The sequence below is a fragment of the Daucus carota genome, chromosome 4 (genome assembly GCF_001625215.2).
Source record: "Daucus carota subsp. sativus chromosome 4, DH1 v3.0, whole genome shotgun sequence".
Lineage (NCBI taxonomy): Eukaryota > Viridiplantae > Streptophyta > Magnoliopsida > Apiales > Apiaceae > Daucus > Daucus carota.
The window spans coordinates 30,554,563-30,577,199 of NC_030384.2; the positions used below are offsets into that span (position 1 = coordinate 30,554,563).

General features: G+C 33.4%; 3 protein-coding genes across 9 annotated transcripts; 1 reads left to right on the forward strand and 2 right to left on the reverse strand.

Moving 5' to 3' along the window:
• Positions 1-649: 649 nt before the first annotated feature.
• On the reverse strand, positions 650-2,254 carry LOC108216634 (ATP synthase small subunit 6, mitochondrial). The gene is made up of 3 exons (XM_017389453.2): positions 2,061-2,254; positions 1,922-1,964; positions 650-905 (listed from the first exon to the last, which is right to left on the reverse strand). Exons 1-3 carry the CDS (start codon positions 2,179-2,181, stop codon positions 896-898), a joined length of 174 nt encoding a protein of 57 aa, XP_017244942.1. The 5' UTR covers positions 2,182-2,254; the 3' UTR covers positions 650-895.
• Positions 2,255-4,854: 2,600 nt separating this feature from the next.
• On the reverse strand, positions 4,855-12,833 carry LOC108216594 (uncharacterized). 6 transcript variants are annotated; one of them, XM_017389399.2, is made up of 12 exons: positions 12,680-12,833; positions 12,562-12,586; positions 10,385-10,920; positions 9,739-9,862; positions 9,490-9,654; positions 7,844-7,914; positions 7,663-7,747; positions 6,564-6,749; positions 5,889-5,966; positions 5,631-5,705; positions 5,355-5,432; positions 4,855-5,160 (listed from the first exon to the last, which is right to left on the reverse strand). In XM_017389399.2, the coding sequence occupies exons 3-12, from the start codon at positions 10,618-10,620 to the stop codon at positions 5,044-5,046; spliced, it is 1,215 nt and encodes a 404-aa protein (XP_017244888.1). In that variant the 5' UTR covers positions 10,621-10,920; positions 12,562-12,586; positions 12,680-12,833; the 3' UTR covers positions 4,855-5,043. The 6 variants fall into 6 exon arrangements, with proteins under 6 accessions (XP_017244888.1, XP_017244887.1, XP_017244889.1 ...); XM_017389398.2 differs by having other exon boundaries at positions 10,385-10,977; XM_017389400.2 differs by lacking the exon at positions 12,562-12,586.
• Positions 12,834-16,674: 3,841 nt separating this feature from the next.
• LOC108216900 (hypothetical protein) lies at positions 16,675-21,622 on the forward strand. Of its 2 annotated transcripts, none has more exons than XM_017389758.2 (3): positions 16,675-18,861; positions 19,887-20,014; positions 20,379-21,622. In XM_017389758.2, the coding sequence occupies exon 1, from the start codon at positions 16,896-16,898 to the stop codon at positions 17,925-17,927; it is 1,032 nt and encodes a 343-aa protein (XP_017245247.1). In that variant the 5' UTR covers positions 16,675-16,895; the 3' UTR covers positions 17,928-18,861; positions 19,887-20,014; positions 20,379-21,622. The 2 variants fall into 2 exon arrangements, with proteins under 2 accessions (XP_017245247.1, XP_017245251.1); XM_017389762.2 differs by having other exon boundaries at positions 19,887-20,002.
• The last annotated feature ends 1,015 nt before the right edge of the window (positions 21,623-22,637 follow it).

Sequence of the window (22,637 nt, forward strand, 5' to 3'; positions counted from 1 at the left end):
AAGGTCAATTGTGAAGCTATCATTTTCGGGATTGATGTAGGCTGGATTACTCGAGAAGCTTTTGTAATCATTTTCAGTTTCAAGAATCCTTGGATTCAGTGTGTTAAGCAATCTGGAAACAATGCGGCTATTTGTTTAGCTCGTTTTATTGTTAATCAACCTGATTGCATTGTCAGTTGGGGATTTGTCCCGATTAGACTTGTTTCAATTTAATGGAATGAATATGCATTTTGTCAAAAAAAAAAAATTCTACTTCTACTTCACTTCTTTACAAACTCACCCAAACGCTTGGGCCTGAATCGCTTCTGATTGTGTTCATTAGAATTCAGGTTGATTTGAGACTTAAATTATGTGCACACTGCCATTCTTAAGTTGCATGCTTCATAAAAGAGGACAAATTTCTTATCTAGTTGTCTAATTATTTTCGAATATTTATAACCAACCATCATAGAGCAATATTAGTAACATCCTCATCCTCGGATTCAACTAATCACAGCTGTTACTGATTCTGTGATCCAGTGTAATAACAGAGAATTGCTTCTTCTGTGCATTACAGTCTGTTTAAGATCACTCTTAACAGCAGTAGACAAAATACTCTTCGAAATAGATCCAATGGAGCAAGTATAGAAGACAGATGGCAGCTACAATGTAAGAAATCAGAGTACTTGTTCTTTATTACGAATTTTTCTGATTGTATGATCAGGCAAAATATTTGACACTCAAAACCTGCCCATCTCAAACTTTTTCCAAGCAATGGATAACATGAAAAGAACAAATCTAGACTACAACACAAGCTCAAGTACTACATCAAATCCCTTTATGAAATACAATGGGGGAATAAAGAAAGAAATCTATCGTCTTCAATGATTGTGCCTATCACCAAAGAGCAACGGCATCAAGTCGACCTGAAAAGACAAAGCAACAGGCAATTAACAAACCATCAACATACTTTGTATTTCAAACCAGAACGTCACAGATGAGGAACGAGAGCAAGGAGTGGAGATGGAAGGCGAAAAGATGTGTAGACCCACTAAAAGCTAGAAAGAAATATTTACAATTGGCTAAAAAATTTGTAATGAATCTTTTTACTGATGTTGTCCATAGATAGAGATAGATCTACACTATCAACACAACTACTTCAACTAAGGACCGATTGACCACACCCATACAAGATATTAGTAGCCATACAAGGCAGTGACTAAATTTGAACACAAAATGTAAGCATGACAAGTAGAAACTCTCAGGTCAATATAACTAGGAAACTAGGCTTTGTAGGCACAACAAATTGTCTGTCGAACACAAATGTATATGAATCTACAAAATCATGATAAAAAAAACACATAAAGACATACCCAGTCATCAGAAAATAATGTGATAGTTCGCGTAATACGCTATAAGAACCAATCAGAGCCCGCCCCTACTCATTATTATACTTGAGGTTTAGCCGTACCTCTCAAGCATTCATATATACAAATTATGGTTATACATAAGCATAGGTTGAAGATAAGTCAGATTAATAAAGTGTCATCACCAATGTGACCAAATTTAATTTTTCCGAGAAAAGTATGGTCAGACGAGCCTATACGAAGATTGACAGGCCTTATGACTCGAAATTCATATTTTCTTGCTCGAGAGCTGCTCACAATCTTACTAATTACTTGCCAATTTGTGCAAGAATAACAGATTATTTTAAGCTTTAAAATCATTTTGATAAATTTCTAGTTCAACATATATTCAACCACAGTTAAAATTAAATTTTTATAGACCCAGCTCTATCGGAATCCTAGTTCCATAATGCGTGTATATGCAGGTTTATCAGTCAAAAAACTACAGTATCAAAATATCAATTGGCGAATCAGATATTTCAACTAAATATACAAAAAAATATAATTAAAACAAATTCAATTAAAAAAAATCATACTTCTTGTGCCTCTGAACAAAAGGAGAATTCTTGGCATCCTCATCTGCGAAGAGATCAAAAAGCATATTATAATAAATTCAGAAAACAAGAAATATACATATAGATACAGAGAGAGAGAGAAGTATAGATAGATTAATACCAGTGAGACCCAGAGAGAACTTGGTGATGATAGTGCCAGTGATGGCGAAACCGACGAGAAAAGGCCAGTTGCGGTTCCACTCTCTCTTGAAAAACACTGGCCATGGATCGAATTTCCTCATCTCTCTCTTAATCTCTCTCTCCCTTGATCTCTCTCGCTGTCGATTGAAATGAAGATGTTTCGGGTTAGGGCCACTGTGTGAATGACACCTTAAAATACATGTTTTGGGCTCTTTCTGCGCCTCGGCCCAGTACTAAGCCCGTTACGTAGTTCGCTAACTGCGGGTTTTTTTTTTCTTTTTCCAACAGAAGAATAGACTTTCATTAAATCAAATCATTTGAGACATTGATAATTCCTCCAGCGGTCAGCATAAAATAACTACAACTAGCTAAATGATGAGCTAGGTTATTCGCAAATCTCTTCACGAATTTAAAAACTACACCTTTATTTTGAACTTCTTTTTTTTTATAATTTTAAATTAGAGTATCTCTAAGAAAATCTTTGAACAAATTATTAACTCTGAATTTAAATAATAAATTAAGAATTAGTGTTCAAATGGGTTGTAAAAGTTTTTTAAAATTTAAGAGCTTACTCACTCTCTTCTCTCTTTTAAAGAGCATCTAGTACCTCTTAACTCTTTAGTTATTAATATAATATTAATATTAATATTAATTTTCCTCTCATCTTAGGTATAAAGAATAGCATTGCAGTTTCCACCTTTTCTGACTAGGAGCCATATTTTATATTACTCCCTTTGTTCCAAAATAAAAGTCTATTTTGACTTGCTACACGTAATTTAAGACGTACAAAACACATAATTATATGCATTATTATTCTAGAAAAAAAATATTTGAAAAATGATGTATGGAAATATGTGTTTTTTACACCTCAAATTAAATTACGTGTAAGAAATTAAAACGACACTTATTTCGAGACTGAAAGAGTATTGTTCTAAAATAATTTAGGAGCATCATTGGAGATGCTCTCATCACGAGAGATTAAGGAAGTTGAAAATCTCGTCTGATGACTTCAGGGCCGACCAGTTTCATAAAATAATAATTTGACACATAAATTAACAATTGTTAATATTTTAAGTTTCATATTTGGATTTTAGAATGATTTATTTATACTTAAATAAATTGACTGCGAGTTAGGGTTAGGTCCTAAACCCCCGAGTCTAAACCCTAATTAATTCTAGATTTTGGGGCCGAGAAGCTCTCTAAAGCCTAAGAATCAGTATAATATTTATACAACTACAATGGAAAAAACTACATTATATAGGGTTTTGGTTTTAAAACGGTAGACAAAATTGCGTTTTACCTTAAAACTCTATATAATGTTGCGTTTTAGTATTTTTATTTTTGCTTAGAACTCTACACGATCTAGCATTTTGCCCTAAAATGCAAAACACTACACGATGCGTCGTCAGTGAATAAATTTGAGGAGCATTTTATTTGGATCGTGATATTCAAGACATTAGAGTATGAATTTGTGTCGGTTAGGGCCAACAGACTATTATATAATGACGGTGTTATTGTCCATATCTTTGTTCAAATCTAGAATATAACATAATGAAGGTACTATTGTCCAAATCTATGATATAATGAAAGTGTTATAAATGGTGATTACAAAATTGACGAAGTTCGAACTATATATAGCATAAATTATATATCGGATAAAAAAAATTGTCTGTTGGATGAATGAAGCCAACTAAAACCAAATGGATTTGGTTTGGTTTTGTTGTAGGATGGTCAATTTTTTGACACAAAATAAAAACAATTTCATTAATGGAAAATGATCTTCCAACTAATGATACAACCAGGTTGGAAAAACAAATAACATACTAAAAATAATTAGTTTGATTTATTTCATGATCGTTTGACACATAGAATTTAAAAATTCTTAAAAGCTAAAATGAAATCAAAGATATTGTAAGCAATACAAATTGAACCAACATCGCATAAAGCAGCAACATCACATTTGACATTATCACGTAAAAGTCATTGTTAGAACATGTTCGGAAACCTAATCTCATAAAGCTGGGATTGGAGGAGCGACATCCTAGCTATTTACATGCCGGATACCAACTGCCGAAAGTGTAAACCCCAAATGAACAATCTTTAATTGTGAAAAGTGAGCTCTTGCCATATTTAACACCGGCTAATATTTGACGCGGGTTTTCCGGATCCAAAAAACATCAATAAAATCAGTTTAAATAGATTCAACATCGAACGAATCCAAACATAACTAAAGAATAATATAACAAAACACTCGAAAAGGAGAGACAAACCAAAAACACTCCAAAAGAAGAGACACACAAACACCCGAAAAATTGAGTTTTATTGAGCGAAGATGAAAGAAAATAAAAGGGTTGGAAATTTCCACCGGAGACAAAATCACTGGAACCCCTCAACTAACCTGAAAGAATACAACACAAGGGTTAGGAGGCCGTTTTCCAAACCCTGTTATTAAGTTGTGAATGAAGTCGTTGTAGGATGGGCCTTAAAAGGAATAGAAATGGAGAACTTGTATGTGATATCAATACAAGAACATCGGAAGATCTGTTTAACAAAACTCATTTAAGGGAGTTCTCTGTAGAGAATTAATGATTTCAATAACATGATCCCTTCTTGATTTTCCGAAAACCTTCTCCCCACAGTAGAGAACTTCACTTTCTTCTCTTGTCAACATCTGAGCATTGTTTTCTTTTCTACTAGTTTATTCTTTTCTTTTATTGATGTTAACAAGCATCAATGGAGGCATCAGGCTGCAGTGCCACAAATATAAGCAAACATACGAGAAGAACAACATAACCAAAAATAACAGGAGATATAGGTGCCGAAAGTCATTATTATAGCTGCATCCAGCAGCTAAAACTAGAGAGTACAGCCTCTCAGGCACAACAAACAGTCGCAGGTAAACATAAACATAGTACTCAGAACAGTCGGAGGTTCACAGTAACATAGAACACTAATACAGATGACTAGTTTATGAACTTGAAGCGAAGCATGAACTTGACTTCCCCAGAAGCAGCTGGTCCGTTTGGTACGTAGCGCCATGTCCCTAACACACAGTAGCGACCCATCGCAACACCAAAGCGCTGTCAAAGAAATGATTGTAAATTAGGCAACTTGGTGACCAACACAACTAAACACAATCATTCCCCCTTACCCTCATCAGATAAAGATTAGTAATATTAGCAAATGCAACTAAACGAAAAACCTTAAGCAAGTTGACGTGTTCAAACTAGATTTACTAAAAATGTAGTTTCATATAATTTATATGTAATTTTACCTGAGGCAGAAAGGCTGAAGAAACAGCAGTCAGCGACTCTTCGCGATCCTTGAAAGCTATCTTCTCTAGCTTGATGTCCTGCAAAAGTCACCCATTGGGTCGTTTATTTGTTCAACCGATAGAAATTTACTAAATTGCTAATTGACCCAAAGTGTTGGTAATATACATCAAGATCCGACCGACTACATTGCAAACTTTACCGCAATGACATATTTAAGAATGTACGGTACTTGAAAATGAGTTCCTTACAAAAAGAATGTACAGTGGCAGAATTACCTGCGGCAGAAAAGAAGAGGCAGCAGCAGTCAGCATGTCTTCTTCCTTCAAAGATGTCTGCTTCAACTTAATTTCCTGTGACAGCCACCGAATATAATCTTGTTATATGTTCCAGCTAAAAGCTATATACTGTACTTTCTATATCCTGGATCTACATGTTCATAACACGAAGCAAGATATAGCCAACACATACCTTAAGCAAGATTACGTGCTTGGAAAAGTATTCCTTAGAAAAAAGAAAAAGAAAAAAAGAATTACCAGCGGCAGGAGGGCAGGGACAATGGCAGTAGATGATTTCTCCCCATCCTTGAAAAATATCTGATCCAGCTTGATGTCCTGCAAAACCATCCGTTGCATTTTCTTATGGGTTCATGATAAGAGCTATCTAATGCACTTGCTACACAAAAGAAAGCGATATGACTACAGGAATACCGGATCCTACAGTATGTACCATCTCATCTCCAACCTTATGTGATCTAATCCACGACCTTTTGTAACCTTTTCTGGATAATTACTAGCTCAAGCAGGGTTAGAAGATAAGTCTTACACCTGATCTTGATCTATCAGCAAGTTCCGTGAATCTTAACCTTCAACATGTGAGTCCTTATACCTTTTAAAAGCTCTTCGGAGCGTGAATGCAATGAGTCTGGGCCCTCATAATATTCATTTTTTTACCTTTCGGGCAGGCTAGATATTCAAGTCTATTTTGGTCATGGATTGTATGATTGAGTTGTCTTTAAGTGTTAAGACTTATACTTTTTTTTCAAATTCAAGTCTTTTTCAAATTCTCAACACAAATATCAGATGACAAAAAGATAGCATGCCCAAACCTCAACTGCATGCATGAACTCTGTCATTGTTTTTTTAGATTTCAGATTTATGCGTATATGTAAGTTTCATTTATTATTATGTAATACAGATATTGCTTTTTACCTTGACCGAGCAGAATACAACGAACTCCTGATGCTGACGCAGGAAAGGATTAAGAGTTCCATCTGGTATCATTGCGGCCTTCACAAATGATAGCATGACAGATGCATCAACAATGATGCCATTGACCGGAAAATAAGTCCAATCTAAGCTGGTCTTGACAAAAATCTCACTGGTTCCTTCCAAAAACTGCAAAAAATATAGTTATGTTATATATCAGTAATCAAGGTATATAAAGCACAGAAACATAATAGACTCCCATATACCTTCAGAGATAATTGAAAATTTCACCACTATAGTATGTATTTTGGCCAGTTAACTTTTGGGACATTCCAAATTGAGAAATTCATTTGAAGTCAAAAGTCAAGACTAGCACAGTGTTCAGCTATGTGATGTAAAAATGATTCGTGAGTCCCCAAGAAACTTGTACAGATGTTATAAAGTTGTGTAATTATACATGTACATGTACATGTGCAGTCATAATCAGAGACATGGATATTTAGTTGTTAACAGAACATTACCTTCATTGAGTAAAAGGAGTTACATCAGTGCATTTTTACATAGCTTAAAACAAAAGGCAAAGACGCTTATGATGATGCTATTAGACAGATGACAGACTTTAAAATATAACTTAAGCCAAAAAAGGAACGGCCACTAAACCATTTATCTATTTTGCCGTAGAAGGGTGACATACGTGATAACATGATGTTTTCTTTTAGATATAAATTCTATGATCTTAGTAAGAGAAAATTAAAGTGGAAACAACAATATATTTAAATTAATACTGCTGTAGAGAAATAACATTTTTCTTGGGCATTGTCCACATTCCCTTAAGACTTTGCCAAGCCAAGGTCGCCAAGAGATTTCAATATTTCTACCTGTTTCTTGCAATAATATTGAAAACTACACCATACTTTTGTACTCCAGAATAAAAATTTCAAAGAAAAAATGGGACTTGGTAGATGAGGTAATAGCATATGATAGTTAGAATTCAAAACTTAGAGATACAGGCTATGATATGTGCAATGGTGCAAGGAAAGCTTTGAACTTCAAATGTGAATATGAGCATAATGAATTGTGATAACAGAAAAAAGGTTAAAACCTTCATCCTTGGGATCTGGACCCAGTCACAAGCAATTGAAGTTCGGGGAGGAAACTCCGTCATGGTATCAGAAAACCAGAGCAACCTGTGATGAGCAAAGAAAAAGAGAGTCAAGGGCCCAGTTGAATTGCTATAATAACAATACTGAGATTCGTTGTTTATTGATTGACACCGAGAGTACCCCTTGATAAACTTCGCGAACAAATATGGATCAGAGTTGACCGGAACTTCACTTTTTAAAATTATATCCACCTGCAACAATTTTTTTATCAGATTAAATTTATAAGAAGAAATGTTAAGTTTGTGTCTAGTATCATCAGCAGCAAGAATGATCACAGGCATCACTTGGATGTCTCATAAGTTACTCATAGTTTATATAACACAATTGTTAGAACAATTTTGTTGTTATTGCTAACACAGAATGTTTGTAGGATCCTTTTTTCCTGTTGCTAATGTGGAAAAATAAACTGGGCAAAGCGAGCAAACTATATGAATTACAGTTGATATAAATGTAAAGTTTTTAGTTCTCTAATTAATTTGAGGATCCTGTAAAAATATTTGATAGAACCATTCATGGTACTTCAGAATATCCTGAAGAGAATATTAGGGTTTTCAGCTGAGGCTACAGGCGCAATAAGTCTATAACTATACGCACTCAGGAACAGGATGCTTTGACACAATGGAAGGATCATCAATTTCAGTATTTCCATTTTATTTTTCATGGTAACGCATAAGAGTGTTCTACTACAATATTCATAATCCCTTATGTCACATCTGAGCACAGAGTCCGGGCAACAGGAGACACTATAAACTTCGTCTGTAAATGAAAGAATAAAGAGAATCACATTTGCTACATCCCTAAGGTTGCTCTTGCTGAGATGGATTTATAGGTCACTGCCTTAAGCTTTGTATGGGGGCTGAGAATAGAATATGGTGCTTCAACCCTGTGGTAATTTTATAGACAAGAAAACAGAAAGTTCAGAAGAACTTAAGGTGTAGTTTCAACCTAACAAGAAAATAAAATGGCTTTATAGGGACCAGTAATAAGGAATGCATGGAATGGTTTTCATATCTGATAGAAGGGACAAAGAGTGGAAGCAATAAAAGAAGAATATAAGATTAAGCTGGAATGACAATTATATCTATGCATCAACCCAAGGGACACACATAAATCCACCCTCTTTATGATCTTTCTAAACAGGAGAAACTTAGACATATAATCAAAAGCAAACCTTTTGTCGGCAGTAACTTAATATACACAAAGGCTGAAGATGATGAAGTGGACTCGAATGCTCGATGCATTATCGTTCATTAATTGTACTCATTTTTTATATATAGCAAGTATATAAATATAAATTATTAAAGATTTTAGCACCTATGTCATCGAATCGGACAAAAGCTAGCAATCATATCAACTGGCACAAGTCCGACAAAGAAAATAATCATCAGCAGACGTATGCCCTAAAATTTTTTTATATGCATATCAGTGGGAAGAAACAAAGAGTAAGAGATCTGACATCAGTTAATAAATATAACACAGTTTTTCCAATAATTTTGGTTCCAGTGATAGATAAGCCGACAAAAACTAATCATATAAATGCAGCAGTCAACAATTTTACAAATACCAAGAATGAAATTTCTCCAGCACGAAGTCAAAGGACCAACAAAAAATATCAGAATTATGAAATCCAAGACCAGTTTGAAACTTTTGATGAGATCTACTCTCAACAGGTACCTTAATAAAACAGAAGCAAGTACATACCAGTCTGATAAATTAAATGGTAAAAATAAAATCAAGTACTTGCAATGATTGGCCATATGTCATACATTTTCGAGTAGGCTTTGAATGTATCCATTCCCCCTATTCAATTGTTGCACCTCTCCGTGCAGTAATTCATTTTCTAACAGCAGCAGCTCCCTCCGTGCTTCCACCATCAGATTTTCAGAAACAGATCTTGGAGCTCCTGGAGCCGGATAAGTCTCAGTAGAAGCCTGTATAAGAAGGAAGCACATGTGTAACGGTGCAAGTAATATAAACTAGATGTAAGTGGAAGTACTTCAAATAACTAAGCTTACAAAACGCAGCATCCTGAACAAATATAGCCTCTGCCTTGACAGTTGTTCCACAGTGTCATTAAGGAAGCTTTTCTCCAACATCAGTAGCTGCCTCATCGCAATCATTTTACTGTTCTCAAGGGTTCTGTAGAAGTTTTTTTTTTTTGCCAAAGCAAGACACCATTATCAATGTGGTTAAAACTTCAGATGGTTTAGTATATTAATAAGATAAGACAAAAAATTTAATTATGCGGGGTCGACAATTTAATTTTTATGTATAGTTTCTTTTTTTGCAAATATGCTAAGTATAACAAATATGAATATATAATTACAATTTCAATGAGGTCTATTTGCCCCCCACTTCAACCATGATGACTAATATTAATGTTTTAAGTATTCTCAGTGACCAAATGTCAGTAAAATTCTCGAGATGAGAAACAAGGTGAATTACAAAAATTTGAATATAAAAGCCACAGATAAGAAACAGTTCCAGCTGCTTTGAGCATTAAAATTAAAAAAGTAGAAAGATCATCCAACTTTTTAACCTTGTATAACAAAAGTTTAACCAACACTAACACAGATAGAGTAAATAAATTAGTACTTACAAATAAACTAAATGAAATATGCAAAGAAAGAATAGGCAGACCCTCAATCAATAAAATTTTACCTGCGGTTTTCAAACCAAGCCTCGATTTGTTGAGAGTCGAGGTTAGACAGCACAGAATTCTCATGAATCATTGCAAGCCGCATCACATGACTTGGCACCTGATTCACCGCAAAGAATTGCTCAAGAACCATAACCTGATCAGATGAGAACATCATGATCTTATCTCCCAGAGTTTCTTGGATGTCAACATTGCATGTGGTAGAGTTTCCAGAACCATGATTTCCCTTCATCTCCATTTTCAACCTTAAACTTAAATTTCACAGCCGCAATGGTGTTTCCCAAAGGTTAATTGGTTTGTGATAGAACTGCCTTTCGGAACTCAATTAATAGCACAAGATTGTTGAGGCAGTGGAGAGATGGAATTGTTACAATATGTAACGCTTACATTATATTGTTTGTTTGTGGGGCTACTCGGTAAATTTAATACGATTATGTCTTTTGCTTTGGGCTACAGCTAGGGATAAGAATGCAGGGACAAACAGTTTCGACCCCATTGTCTTGTTTCCAATAGATGTCAAAATGCTGAACAAAGCCACCTACATTAGAACCACTTCAATTTCCATCCAACTTCAGGGAAATTCTTCTAATTTAACCTATAACAGGTAAGAATAGAACTCCTATTAAATCAGTTTCACACTAATTAACATGAGAAAACATAAAAAAAAAAAAAAACACAAAAAATAAAGTTGGATTATATTATTAGCATGGCTTCCCAAAAACTTACAGTTTGAAATGTTTGTAATTATGTATTAAAGAAAACTAAATTGTCGAAAAAATCAGATAAAACGGTGGTGAAATTATCACCAATTATTTTGGGGAAAGCTAGCTAAGGCGCCAACCAACAGCCTGGACGTCTAGGCAGTAAGGAGCTTAATGAGGAATCCATTAGGCTAATTACGCGTTCAGCTATATAAATGGTTCACGTTCAAAGGTTCAAATCAAAATAGATATTGTAACTAAATGTTCTGCACTGGAGCTCAAAGTGCACAACAGAACAGATCACCATGAAAAAAAGTTTAAAACATTTGATTATTCGGTTTTCATTTGAGCCGGACCTATGAACAGAGAAAAAGAATTTGATTGTTTTAATGATAAATATTATATTAAATACAAGATTATTATATTTTATAAAATGAAATAATTTGATTACCAAATTTCTTTTTAATTCTATTTGTTATTAATATACAAGGTTTCAATTGCAATGGCTCACGTTCGTTCATGAGACTGCTAAAGATACATTCTAAACGAAAAATAAATACAATCAATTTATACATTAAAATATAATGGGGCCATTTGGCTTATTTTAAAGGAAGTTACTTGCTGCTTGTAAGCGAAAGGTAACTCATAATTTATCCGTTTGAATAAATTAATTGGTATTTACAACTTATTAGGTATAAAACTAGTAATTTAAAAATAAAAATTAGAAATTAACATTTGAAGTGATTATATACATTTTTATGAAGTCAAATTTCAACTACTCATATTCAAACTTACAAGTCCAAAGTTAACTTATTATACACATTACGTTGATTGTGACTTATAAGTCGGAAGCCATGCATACACAACTAATATGCACATGTTTTGACGCTTGAGTCGCCTTGTTTGCCTAAACGACACCAATGGATGCCCATAATCTATAACATGACCAACTAATTGCGGGCTAGACCCCTACTATCATACCATTATCCATAATTTTTCGCCTTCTTGCCTATGATTACCCCAATTACTCAATTAACTAAATTCAATCAAAAGAGACTTTCTTTAAAGGCAATAGCTTCCATTAATTATCTTTTAAAAAATAACCTAATTAATTATTAAACTTCCCTCCTCATAAGTGTTTTTACATGTAAGTTTTTTCCTACTAAAATTGTACATTGTCAACAAAAACAAATCATATAAGCTAAAATCTCAATAAATAAATATCCTCGGGACCAGATAAATTTATTAATTTACATCGAGTTTGGGACCAGAAAAAATTATTCATTTAACGAGATTATTCATTCATCGAGTTTCTACTGTATTACTCCCTCCGTCTCAATTTATAATTTATAGGTCCTTTTTGGAATAAAAATTTATCCCAAAATACTTGTCCCTCTCTTCTTTCAATACAAATTTATCTATATATACATGTACATATAAAGATATTGGAAGACAGATGTATGTGAATATATACTTACATCATTTGTGTGGCAGTATGCAAAGCTATGAAAGGATAAGCATTACACCAACGTTAGAGCTGTCATATATATAAAAACAAAATTAAGAAAACTAAAGCAGCGGTTACTATATTTGAACCTGTGTGTATATGTATGTTTTTGCAGGAGTAACGGAAGCTGGTCGGCGCGCGGTGTAGGCAAATGCAGACAATAGAAGTCGGTAAAGTTAGAAATCGGTATTTATTACATAAGACCAAGTTAGGTTACCTAAATCCAACTCCCAAACTCACATCTAAGTCGATGTACTTCCTCCGTCTCAATTTATTAGTCCTTTTTGAAGAAAAAAAAATTCTCAAAATATTTATCCCTCTCTTCTTTCAATACAAATTTATCTACATATTAATTGTGATTTTTTTGAAACTCAACATTATTCTCATTTCTCAATGTACTAAATCCCTATATTTATTGTGAATTTTTTGAAACTCAACTATATTCTCACTTATCAATGCACTAATTAATGATACATGAGATAAGATTCTATCTAACAAATTTTTTTCTTAATATGTGTGTTTCTTCCAAAATGGACCTATAAATTGAGACGGAGTGAGTATCAAAAAATGTTACTCCGATGCTATCACAGGATTATTTAAAATTTCTAACCATTACTTATTTAAAAATAATCTTTAATAATTACCTATTAAATATTTATGTATAAAAAAATTCATCTCCCTCCTTCTTTCTTTATCTTTTCTCTTCTTCCCTCAAATTTATTATTAAAACAATAACAAGAAACAACAAATAAGAATTATTATAAGAGTTGACACTAAAAGTAGGTTCCCTCAGTCACTAAGATTCAATGACTCATTATTTTATATACTGCTCTATAGGTGTTTGGGCCATTTTCACTGTATTATTGTTAATATCACAAAAATTATAATCAGAAAAAGTGATCTCAAATATCATTTATTAATATTGTATCGTGTAGTGTTTTAAATATTCATAAAAAAACACTACATGGTCTAGAGTTTTGTTAGAGTTAAAAGAGTAGCATCATAGTTTATTTAACGTTGTATTAGGGTTAAAAGAGAACACTACATCATGCAGCGTTTTGTTGGGATTAAAACAACAAAACGTTTCTTCTTAAATTGAAAACGCTAGATTTTTCGATATTAATAACTGGTATTTGGGGTATTTTTCCCAAATTTTCCCCAAATATGTTATTGTGGGCATTGTTTCTATATTTTGTGATGTCTAAACCATTTTTCAAAATGAATGTAAAAAATAGATTAAGAATATAATATCACAGGATATTAATCCTCTTGATGTTTAAGTTATTTTATCATGCAAAGAAAATATATTTGGTAAAATTAGTTTCTTTCACTCAAAAAAAATTATTATCTAACCCGTGCAAGGTGGCATGAGTTTGGGTAGACGTAATTAAGTGTAAATTTCACAATCAATTACTAAATTATATTTTGATAAAACTTTCCGGTAGATGACGTTTACTTTTTTTTTTTTTTTGAAAAACAAAACCATTTCAATTAAACCATCAAAGCATCTGACAAGATAATCTCCAACAATGATAATGGAGGAGACGATAAAATAATGAAGCTGTTAGGCTCACAAGGGATTCTAGCTATGCTATGACGTTTACTTAGTTATGGAAAATTCTATTAATAAAAAGTTCCGAGACAATTGAAAATTTTTAATTCATATTGTTGTCTTTCCAAAAAGGACCGGTTTCAACAACGATATTTTTCGGCGTCCGTCCAATTTTGATTGTATTTGTAGATATCGTATGACTTTTAATTAATAAATTGATTTCATTTTATAGAAAAAAAAGAGTTAACTAAGAGCATTCCCAATGAGATTGACTATAATTGTTGGCTACGTTGAACCCGTAAAACATTATGTAAAATTTGCTGAAACATGTAAGATATTGTTATTCGATGATATTTGCTATATTTGTTGGTTATTATAATTTAGAAATAGTATGTTAGAGCATCTCCAACCACGAAGAGTCATTAACTAAAAGCTTAGTTGGCATACCATAAATAAAAATTATAGCCAACTTCTTCAAAAATTAACACACCAACCACACCCACCTCTTATCTATAACTATGAGAGTATCTCCAACGGCGTTGGCTATAATGGTTGGCTAAATTGGACCTATAAGACATTATGTAAAATTTGTTGAACGTGTAGGACATTTTGCTTCAATGATATTGACTATATTGGTTGGGTATAATTTAAAAATAGTATGTTATTAATATTTTTTGATTGTTATAAGTAGAATATATCACTTTAATATGGTAATAAGTGATGTGTAATCTTTCTACAGATTTTCTTATAGACCTGTAGCGGATCGACAAATATAGCCATCCATAGGAGGTTGGCTATAATTATAGATAATAGGTGGGGATGGTTGAAGCGTGAATTTTTGAAGCTATTAGCTATAATTTTTATTTTTGGTATGACAACTAGTATTTTAGCTAAGGGGTCTTCATGGTTGGAAATGTTCTGATTGACTATATTTGTCGAACCTCTGCAGGCCTGTAAGAAATCTGTAGAAATATTACACATCATTTATTATCATATTAAACTGATATATTCTATTTATAAGAGCATCTCCAACCATACAAACCCTTTAGCTAAAAAATGAGTTGGCATTCCAAATATAAAAAATTTAGCCAACCTGTTGAAAAAATCATACTCCAACCACGTGAACCTGTTGTCTATAATTTTAGCCAACCTCATGTGGATGACTATATTTGTCGAACCTCTACAGGTCTGTAAGAAATCTGTAGGATGATTGCACATCATTTATTACCACATTAAACTGATATATTCTATTTTAACAAACTAAAATATTAATAACATTCTATTTTTAAATTATAGCCAACCAATATAGCAATACCATTGAAGTACAATGTCTTACCGGCTCAGCAAATTTTACATAATGTCTTGCATGTCCAATTTAACCAACAATTATAACCAACGGCATTGGAGATACTCTTATTAATTTTTAGATTGCTATAAATAGAATATATCAATTTAATCTGATAATAAATGATGTGTAATCTTCATACAGATTTCTTACAGGCTGCAGAGATTCTACAGATATAATTATTAATAAGATGTTACCTAAAATAATAGACAAGATTGGTTGAAGTTTGATTTTTTGAAAAGATTGACTATATTTTTATTTTTAGTGTGTAAACTCAGTTTGTAGCCAAAGATTATTCGAAGAGAATCAGGACACAATATAAGAAAACTACTAATTATTTTTTCTTATGATTTGAAATTTACTTGTAATAAATCTATCCTATCATTTGGAAATTTTCATCATAAAATCTTTTTTCAATACTAAAATATATTTTATGATGAAAAGTTTCTATGAGAAATTTATTGGATGTAAGTTTTAAATGAAAGAAGAATAATTAAAAAAATATTTTATGGTGGAAATTTTTTGAATTGTGGTGAAAAGTTTCCAATGATATGAAAATTTATTAGATATAAGTTCCAAATAAAAAAAGAAATGATTAAAAAGATATTTTACGGTGAATTTTTTTTAAATGACCGGAAAGACTTATAATTAGAAAAAATTGATTAGCATATTATAATTATTTTTATTAAAAGTAAGTTTCAAATCATAAAAAAAAACAATCGGTAACTAGTTTTCGTACATTGTGTCTTGGTTCCCTCCGGGCTCCGGCAAACTAACAGTACATTATGGGAGGGTTTACATTGTGAAACGAGATTTAGGTTGTGATTATAAGGTTTTTTTTAAGAGAGAAAGCAAGTAGACGTAAGTGAAAGTAAATCTGTTTTTATTTTCATTTTATTTTTGGAATGAGAGTTTCGGAGTCAAACTATGTTATAATTGTATTCATTTTTGTTTGCTTTCTTTTTTTAAAAAATCTCGGGAGCACAAGTAAAAGCGAAAATTACATGATTTTACTTTGCTTTTTACTCCCTGCATTAAAGATACAATAAAATGATGAAAAACATAAAAAGGACTAATTTGACAGAACACCTGCATAAATGGATTAGAAAGTACTATGATTTTCTCTTTTCTTTAATATCTTAGTTCAAAAATTTTACAAAACGAAATTTGGAAGGTCACAGCTGCTGATCCGATGATGTTGAATTGTTGATATACATAAACCCTGATCTCTCGTTCATCTCACAACCTTAAAAGGGAAAGTGAAAAAAAAAAGAGTGAAAAATCAACTGCAACTAAAGGTGTTGTTAACTTCAAACTAAAAAACTCACAACTGCTTCAAAAAATCACTCACTCGCAACCTGTAATACCTCTCATTTTTCTTGTAAAAAACCTTATTGAAAGTTCGTTAATGGAGGATCATCCATACAGTGGAGGAGACACTCTGGTGGAAGGGAGACAAGTTGCTATCTATTCACCCTCTAATGAAAACCCTACACTCAGAAAAGCCCATTTTCTTAAACCCCTTTTTAGTGAAGATCATGATCATTTCCCCCCTCCACCAAGTTCACTATATTCATCGAAACCCACCTTTAAAAAGGTGGAAAAATTTGATTTGCATCGATATAAGAAGTACCCATCAGAGAAATGGAAGACTTGGGTACATAGTTTGAAGCCCAAGTACCAAGAAATATGGAAGCAAGCTGGTATTTATGAAGCTATAATGGCCTCAACTTATGAGATTCGAAAAAGCAAAGAGTTGATCATGGGTCTTGCTGAGAGGTGGTGTGCTGAGACTAACACTTTCATCTTTCCATGGGGTGAGGTAACTATTACTTTAGAAGATGTTATGTTTCTGGGATGTTATTCTGTTTTGGGTGCCTTGTTTCTGACTCCTCTAGCTGATGGATGTGTTGGTATTTTCGATTCCCTGAAAAAGGCTTTTAATGAAGTTAGATTGATTTCTGGTGGAAGTGTTATTGATACAATGTGGATCGAGTATTTTATGTGTAGTGGAAAGGAATTAGAACATGAAGCATTTCTTGCAATGTGGTTGTCTAGGTTTGTTCTTGTTCGCTGTTACGGTAACATAGTTGTAAATGATTTTCATGTTGCTATCCATCTGTCCCGAGGTAAAAGAATTGCCCTAGCACCGGTTGTTCTTGCTAGCATTTATAGAGATTTGAGGCTGTTGCGCAGTTCGATTGTTGACTCCAGTAAATTACCATATACAGTTTGTTTGAAAATTATTTTATGTCATGCTGATTTAGTGCAAATGTGGGCTTGGGAGAGGTTTCCAAAGCTGAGGCCAACTCCTTGTGTCATAGAAAGTGAAGATCCTAGATCAGCTCGGTGGAATGGTGTGAGAATGCCGAAAGTTATATATGTAAGGGAAGCCTTAGATTCTGGAAAAGATTCATTTATATGCGCCCCTATGTCATAACTTCAAGTAATTGTATATTGAGTAAGTTGTATAAAGATAATGCACAGAAGTTGGTAGTTGAATCTGATGACACAGAGTCACTTGCTCGATGTTTGAGAGTTTCTGAGTTAGTTGGATTAGACTATATTGAACAGTACCTTCCCCATAGAGTAGCTATGCAATTCGGATTAGACCAAGATGTTCCTCCCCATGTTATGCGATCCAACGAGAGTCCTAAAACTGCTTGGAGCACTTACAAAAGATCTACTAGAGGTACACAACTATATATACCACCTCGACATTTTCAGTCTAATGTCTCCTCCCGATATATGGTTTGGTGGAGGGGCCTTTTGCCTGCAAATGAGGAAATTGTGACTACTTGCATCCAAAATGAGAACCATTTTCCACTGATCTCTTGGGGACACAAGAGAAGACGTTCGAGAAAGACGGAGAGTTTTGGCCATAGAAACCATCTTGATGATATGATGGTAACAAAAACTCATATTGGAAGCAAATCTTCTACTGAAAGACCTATAAAACTAAAAGAAGATGCAGTTGTGAGTGACACTAATCATGTAGAGGTGAATGATGCTAATGCCGAACTTTCAAAAATTGAAGTTGTGAGCAAATCTGATAGTTCTGTTAACAAAATTGTTGATATTGAAGAAAAAAGCTGTGATCATACTTCATCTGAGATGCGACATTTTGGACTGATGGCACGTATTTTGAGGCTTGAAAAGATTGTTGATGTGATTAAAGCAGCAAAACATAATGCTAGTTCTAGTGGTAATTTTGAATAGTAGTTTGTGACAGAACATAGCATCCATATATTTAAATAAACATTATGCCCGTTCTCTTGGCTTCTCTATAACAATACAAGATCCCTTCCTGTGTTCACATATCCGAAGAATGTAGGGATCTCCTTTCTTGCTTGGTTGTTGCTAATGCACACTGGGTACGTTGTATTCTGCTGTAAAGTAATTTGTATTAGTAAGGATATCTAATGTAACCAGTTTAAGCTTGCCTAACTATATTTGCGAGGATATCCAATGAAACTAGTTTAAGCTTGCCTAATTATATTAGTTCAGTAAAGTAATTTGTATTAGTAAGGATATTTAATGTTTAAGCTTGCCGAATTATATCAGTGAGGATATTCATTAGTTTAACCTTGCCTAATGTATTTAGTCTTCAATAAACTAATTTTAAGCTTGCCTATCTATATTAGTAAGGATATTTAGTGAAACTAGATTAGATTTGTTATTAGTTGCCTGTCACTGAGAACCGAGTTCCGTCACAAACCTTTTATTTAGGAGTCGTTATAAATGTATCAAATTTGCTAATCATCAGCGTTGACAAGCTGACAGTGTTAAAAAAACATGTGATCCACAATTTCACATTCATATGAAAGTGAGGTAGGAGTAGGATCTAATGAATAACCATCAAAAGTTTCCAAATAGAAGGTGTGAGTTAATGGCAATATCATAAGCGTAATTTTTACAATATCTACCCTTGCTGATTTTATTTAAGCCTGCAGCGCAGAAAATTGCAAGATACGACGTAGGTAACTTGTATCACATTTATATCCGAGATATGTTTTTCATATGATATTTGCTCAGAACTAATATGGTTTTCCTTGACATTGACTGTTTCACCAAGGTCTTCGAATTAGGTTTCTGGCTCTAATGACTCCATCAGAGTTGGACTATGATTTTATGCTGTGCTACTTGAACTACTACTGATAGCTTATGAAGTGATTTACCTCTTTAAAAATCGACTTTGGGGGCTTGTTGATAGATGTTAGAATTACGAAGTTGGACATATAATGGCATATAGTTACAAGGACAAATCAGTATTTTTGATGATCTGCCTTGCTAAAGAATCCAGATGACTTTTCCTGCAGCACTACAATTTTATTTGGTACATGTAACATTTGATTTGTTCCTTTTCAATTTTTACTGAAGAATTCTGATATATGTGCAGAGAAACACAGTACGAGATATCCAGAACCATCCATGGTTTTTGAAGAACTTGTCACGGGAGTTATCTGCTACAGTTCAAGCCACGCACCACATCAGTTTCTAATCTGCATGCTAAAGGTCTCACAAAAGGTTCTTAAATTCAGAAGTTCTACATATTGATAACTTGGTACAGTATGGGAATATTGATATATCAATATATGTGATGGGTGAACCAATCATATTCCGAGACCAAGCACACTTACTGTATCATCTAGTAGAACAGGGTCATTGGCTGCAGGCAGATATAAATTGTCAGCATCCAGTGACAAGTATGTCTGGTAAAAAGGTTTATAAATTTAATCAAATAGAAATACTATTCCCAGTGACCTTCAATTTGGAATGTAGTAGGTGTTATTGTTAATACTTTATCTTTATAGATTTGTAACCGATTACCTTTCATTGGCATATTTTAATGTCTTGTTTTGTGAAAGATATATTCATGTTTCTTCCTCAGGATGACCAAGTAAACTTGTGATCGGGGTGGTAGCTCAAAGTTCAGCTCATATTTGCAGGTCCAAATTTCCCACTCCAATCAAAGCAACTTGTTATAGGCATGGTTCTCATTTTCTTTTCTGAATTTGATAGTATGTAGCAATATTTCTGTTCAAATTTAGGCCTTTCATCTCATGTTTCTTGTTCGTTCATCGCACAGTAATATTCCAGTCATGTTTCTTGTTCAAAATTAGGACGTACCCCGATTTGTCAAAAAAACAAATTATTGTTAATTTTATGCATCTCAATTATGTAAAAAAGAACCTTTTGGCCTTTCTGTCTCTTTCGAGAAATGTACTGTATGAAGATTAGTGATCAGGGATCTGAGTAAAGGATATAGCAATTTGAGGTTGCCGTAAAATTTGTCAAAAAATAATTTAATGCAAGTGATCTTTTGTTTTCACTTTTCCAATTCGTCATTGAATGTGTGCTCCACTCTAATTTGTTTTTAATCTTTACTGAAGTAACCATTCTTCCATCACATATGGAACCCTAAGATATCTAGCCAGTGAAATGTTGATCGGTTCGAGAAGTTTCAGTATATCATGTGGTACATTGTTTAGACTCTAGGCTTATTCACCGTATAATCCAAGTTTAAACTTTCCCTTGTTAGATGCTGAAGCCTCTTGTAATCGAATTCTGGAACTGAGATGACTGTGATAAATGATAACCTAGAAGAGGATTTGGTACCTGAAGCGGAGGAAGAAAGCAAGTATGATAAACAAGTGAAGGAAGCTGGCGAGGTTCCAATCCGTCCCTGCCTTTTCATTTTGAGTAAGCAAATTAAAATAACTGATCTTCCAGCTTTGACAAAGGAGTTGTATTTGGCAACTTCAGTGTTTGGAGATGATCTAAAAAGTTTAGGGAAGCTTCACATCCCCACTATTTGGCGCCAGTGATCTACAAAGACCTAGCTTTAGCAAGTTACGAGCATTAGTAAGGCCTTGCTCCCGAGTTATAAACATGGAGGAATGCAAGTGAAGAGGAGTAAAGTTATATAACTTTCACTCCAATTTGTGCTCCCGAGTTTTTTAAAAGGAGGAAAGCAAATGAAAATGAATGCAGTTATAACATAGTTTCACTCCAAAACTTTCATTCCAAAAGTGGGATGCAAGATATGTTGACATTGCCTAGTAGGATCGCCATTCACATTGTCTCCAAGTTTTCTGATAAGTTAGGTTCTTCAATATATAAAGTTCACTAGATTCCCCCCAGATTTGATGCTAAGATGCTTTAACTTTATCAACTTTCACACGTTATCTGGAACAACTATATTCACCTTGGATGATATGACGAGTGTTTGGAGTTCTGTAAGGTAGGATATAAAATGACATGTTTTGATACACAAAAAAGTGGAATTTAAATTTAATTTGAAATCAAGGAAATTCATATACTAATCTAAAACTGAGAATTTGAAATGACATATCAACTCATGTCATTTGAAATCCATAATTGTGAGATGAAATTCGAGTTCCAAGCTCTACTTTCTTTCCTTGTCCAATCTCCAATCCATAGCCTCATGGAATGCTCTAAAATGCAGAAAACAAGCATCAGTAACAATGTACAAACTTGCAGCTTCTGCAACCTTCACCCACTGATATATCTTCAAATTGTTATGCAGTAGTCCAGCCATTAAAACAATTGCAAGAAGCGAATTACAACTTTTTTTTTTTTTTTGTAATACTCTTTCCAGTCGAACTCAACTAGTCAAAAACATCTGCAGTTACGAAAATTTCCTTCTAAGCAAATCAGAACTTTCCTCATCCGTTAGGAGAAGCCAACAACGCAGATTCCCATTGAACATGCAAAGCAACATCTTTGACCCCGGTGGTCAACATACATTTAAACCTTTTTTAAATAACAATGTTGAGAATAAGGAAACATATTGCTTTACCGAAAATTAAATCACATGCATTATTTTGGGATCAGAAAAAAATATTATTTAAAAAAGATTATTAATTGATCACGGTTTAATTGTAACGGATTATCAACTAACCAGTTTTTAACAAAAGCTTTATTCCATTAATAATGATGCCCCATTACTAATTAGATGCCTAAAAATCCCAATTAATCAAACTCTTTCATCTAAGTTTTAGTCGGTTTAAAACTTGGATCTCATTTAAAATCCTAAATTTGATCAGATGACATGTTTGGATACATAATAGAAATTGGAGTTGAATTTCATTTAAAATCTAGAACTTTCAAATACTAATATAAAAAT

What these genes read in the sequence shown, in the direction of transcription:
- LOC108216634 (XM_017389453.2), bottom strand. Translation starts at nt 2,181, where the DNA reads ATGAGGAAATTCGATCCATGGCCAGTGTTTTTCAAGAGAGAGTGGAAC. An exon ending in GTTCTCTCTGGGTCTCACTG is followed by an intron (nt 1,965 to 2,060) that starts GTATTAATCTAT and finishes ATCTCTTCGCAG; the next exon opens with ATGAGGATGCCAAGAATTCT.
- LOC108216594 (XM_017389400.2), bottom strand. Translation starts at nt 10,620, where the DNA reads ATGGAGATGAAGGGAAATCATGGTTCTGGAAACTCTACCACATGCAAT. An exon ending in TTCAAAGCCTACTCGAAAAT is followed by an intron (nt 7,915 to 9,489) that starts GTATGACATATG and finishes AAATTGTTGCAG; the next exon opens with GTGGATATAATTTTAAAAAG. An exon ending in TCCAGATCCCAAGGATGAAG is followed by an intron (nt 6,750 to 7,662) that starts GTTTTAACCTTT and finishes TATTTTTTGCAG; the next exon opens with TTTTTGGAAGGAACCAGTGA.
- LOC108216900 (XM_017389758.2), top strand. Translation starts at nt 16,896, where the DNA reads ATGGAGGATCATCCATACAGTGGAGGAGACACTCTGGTGGAAGGGAGA.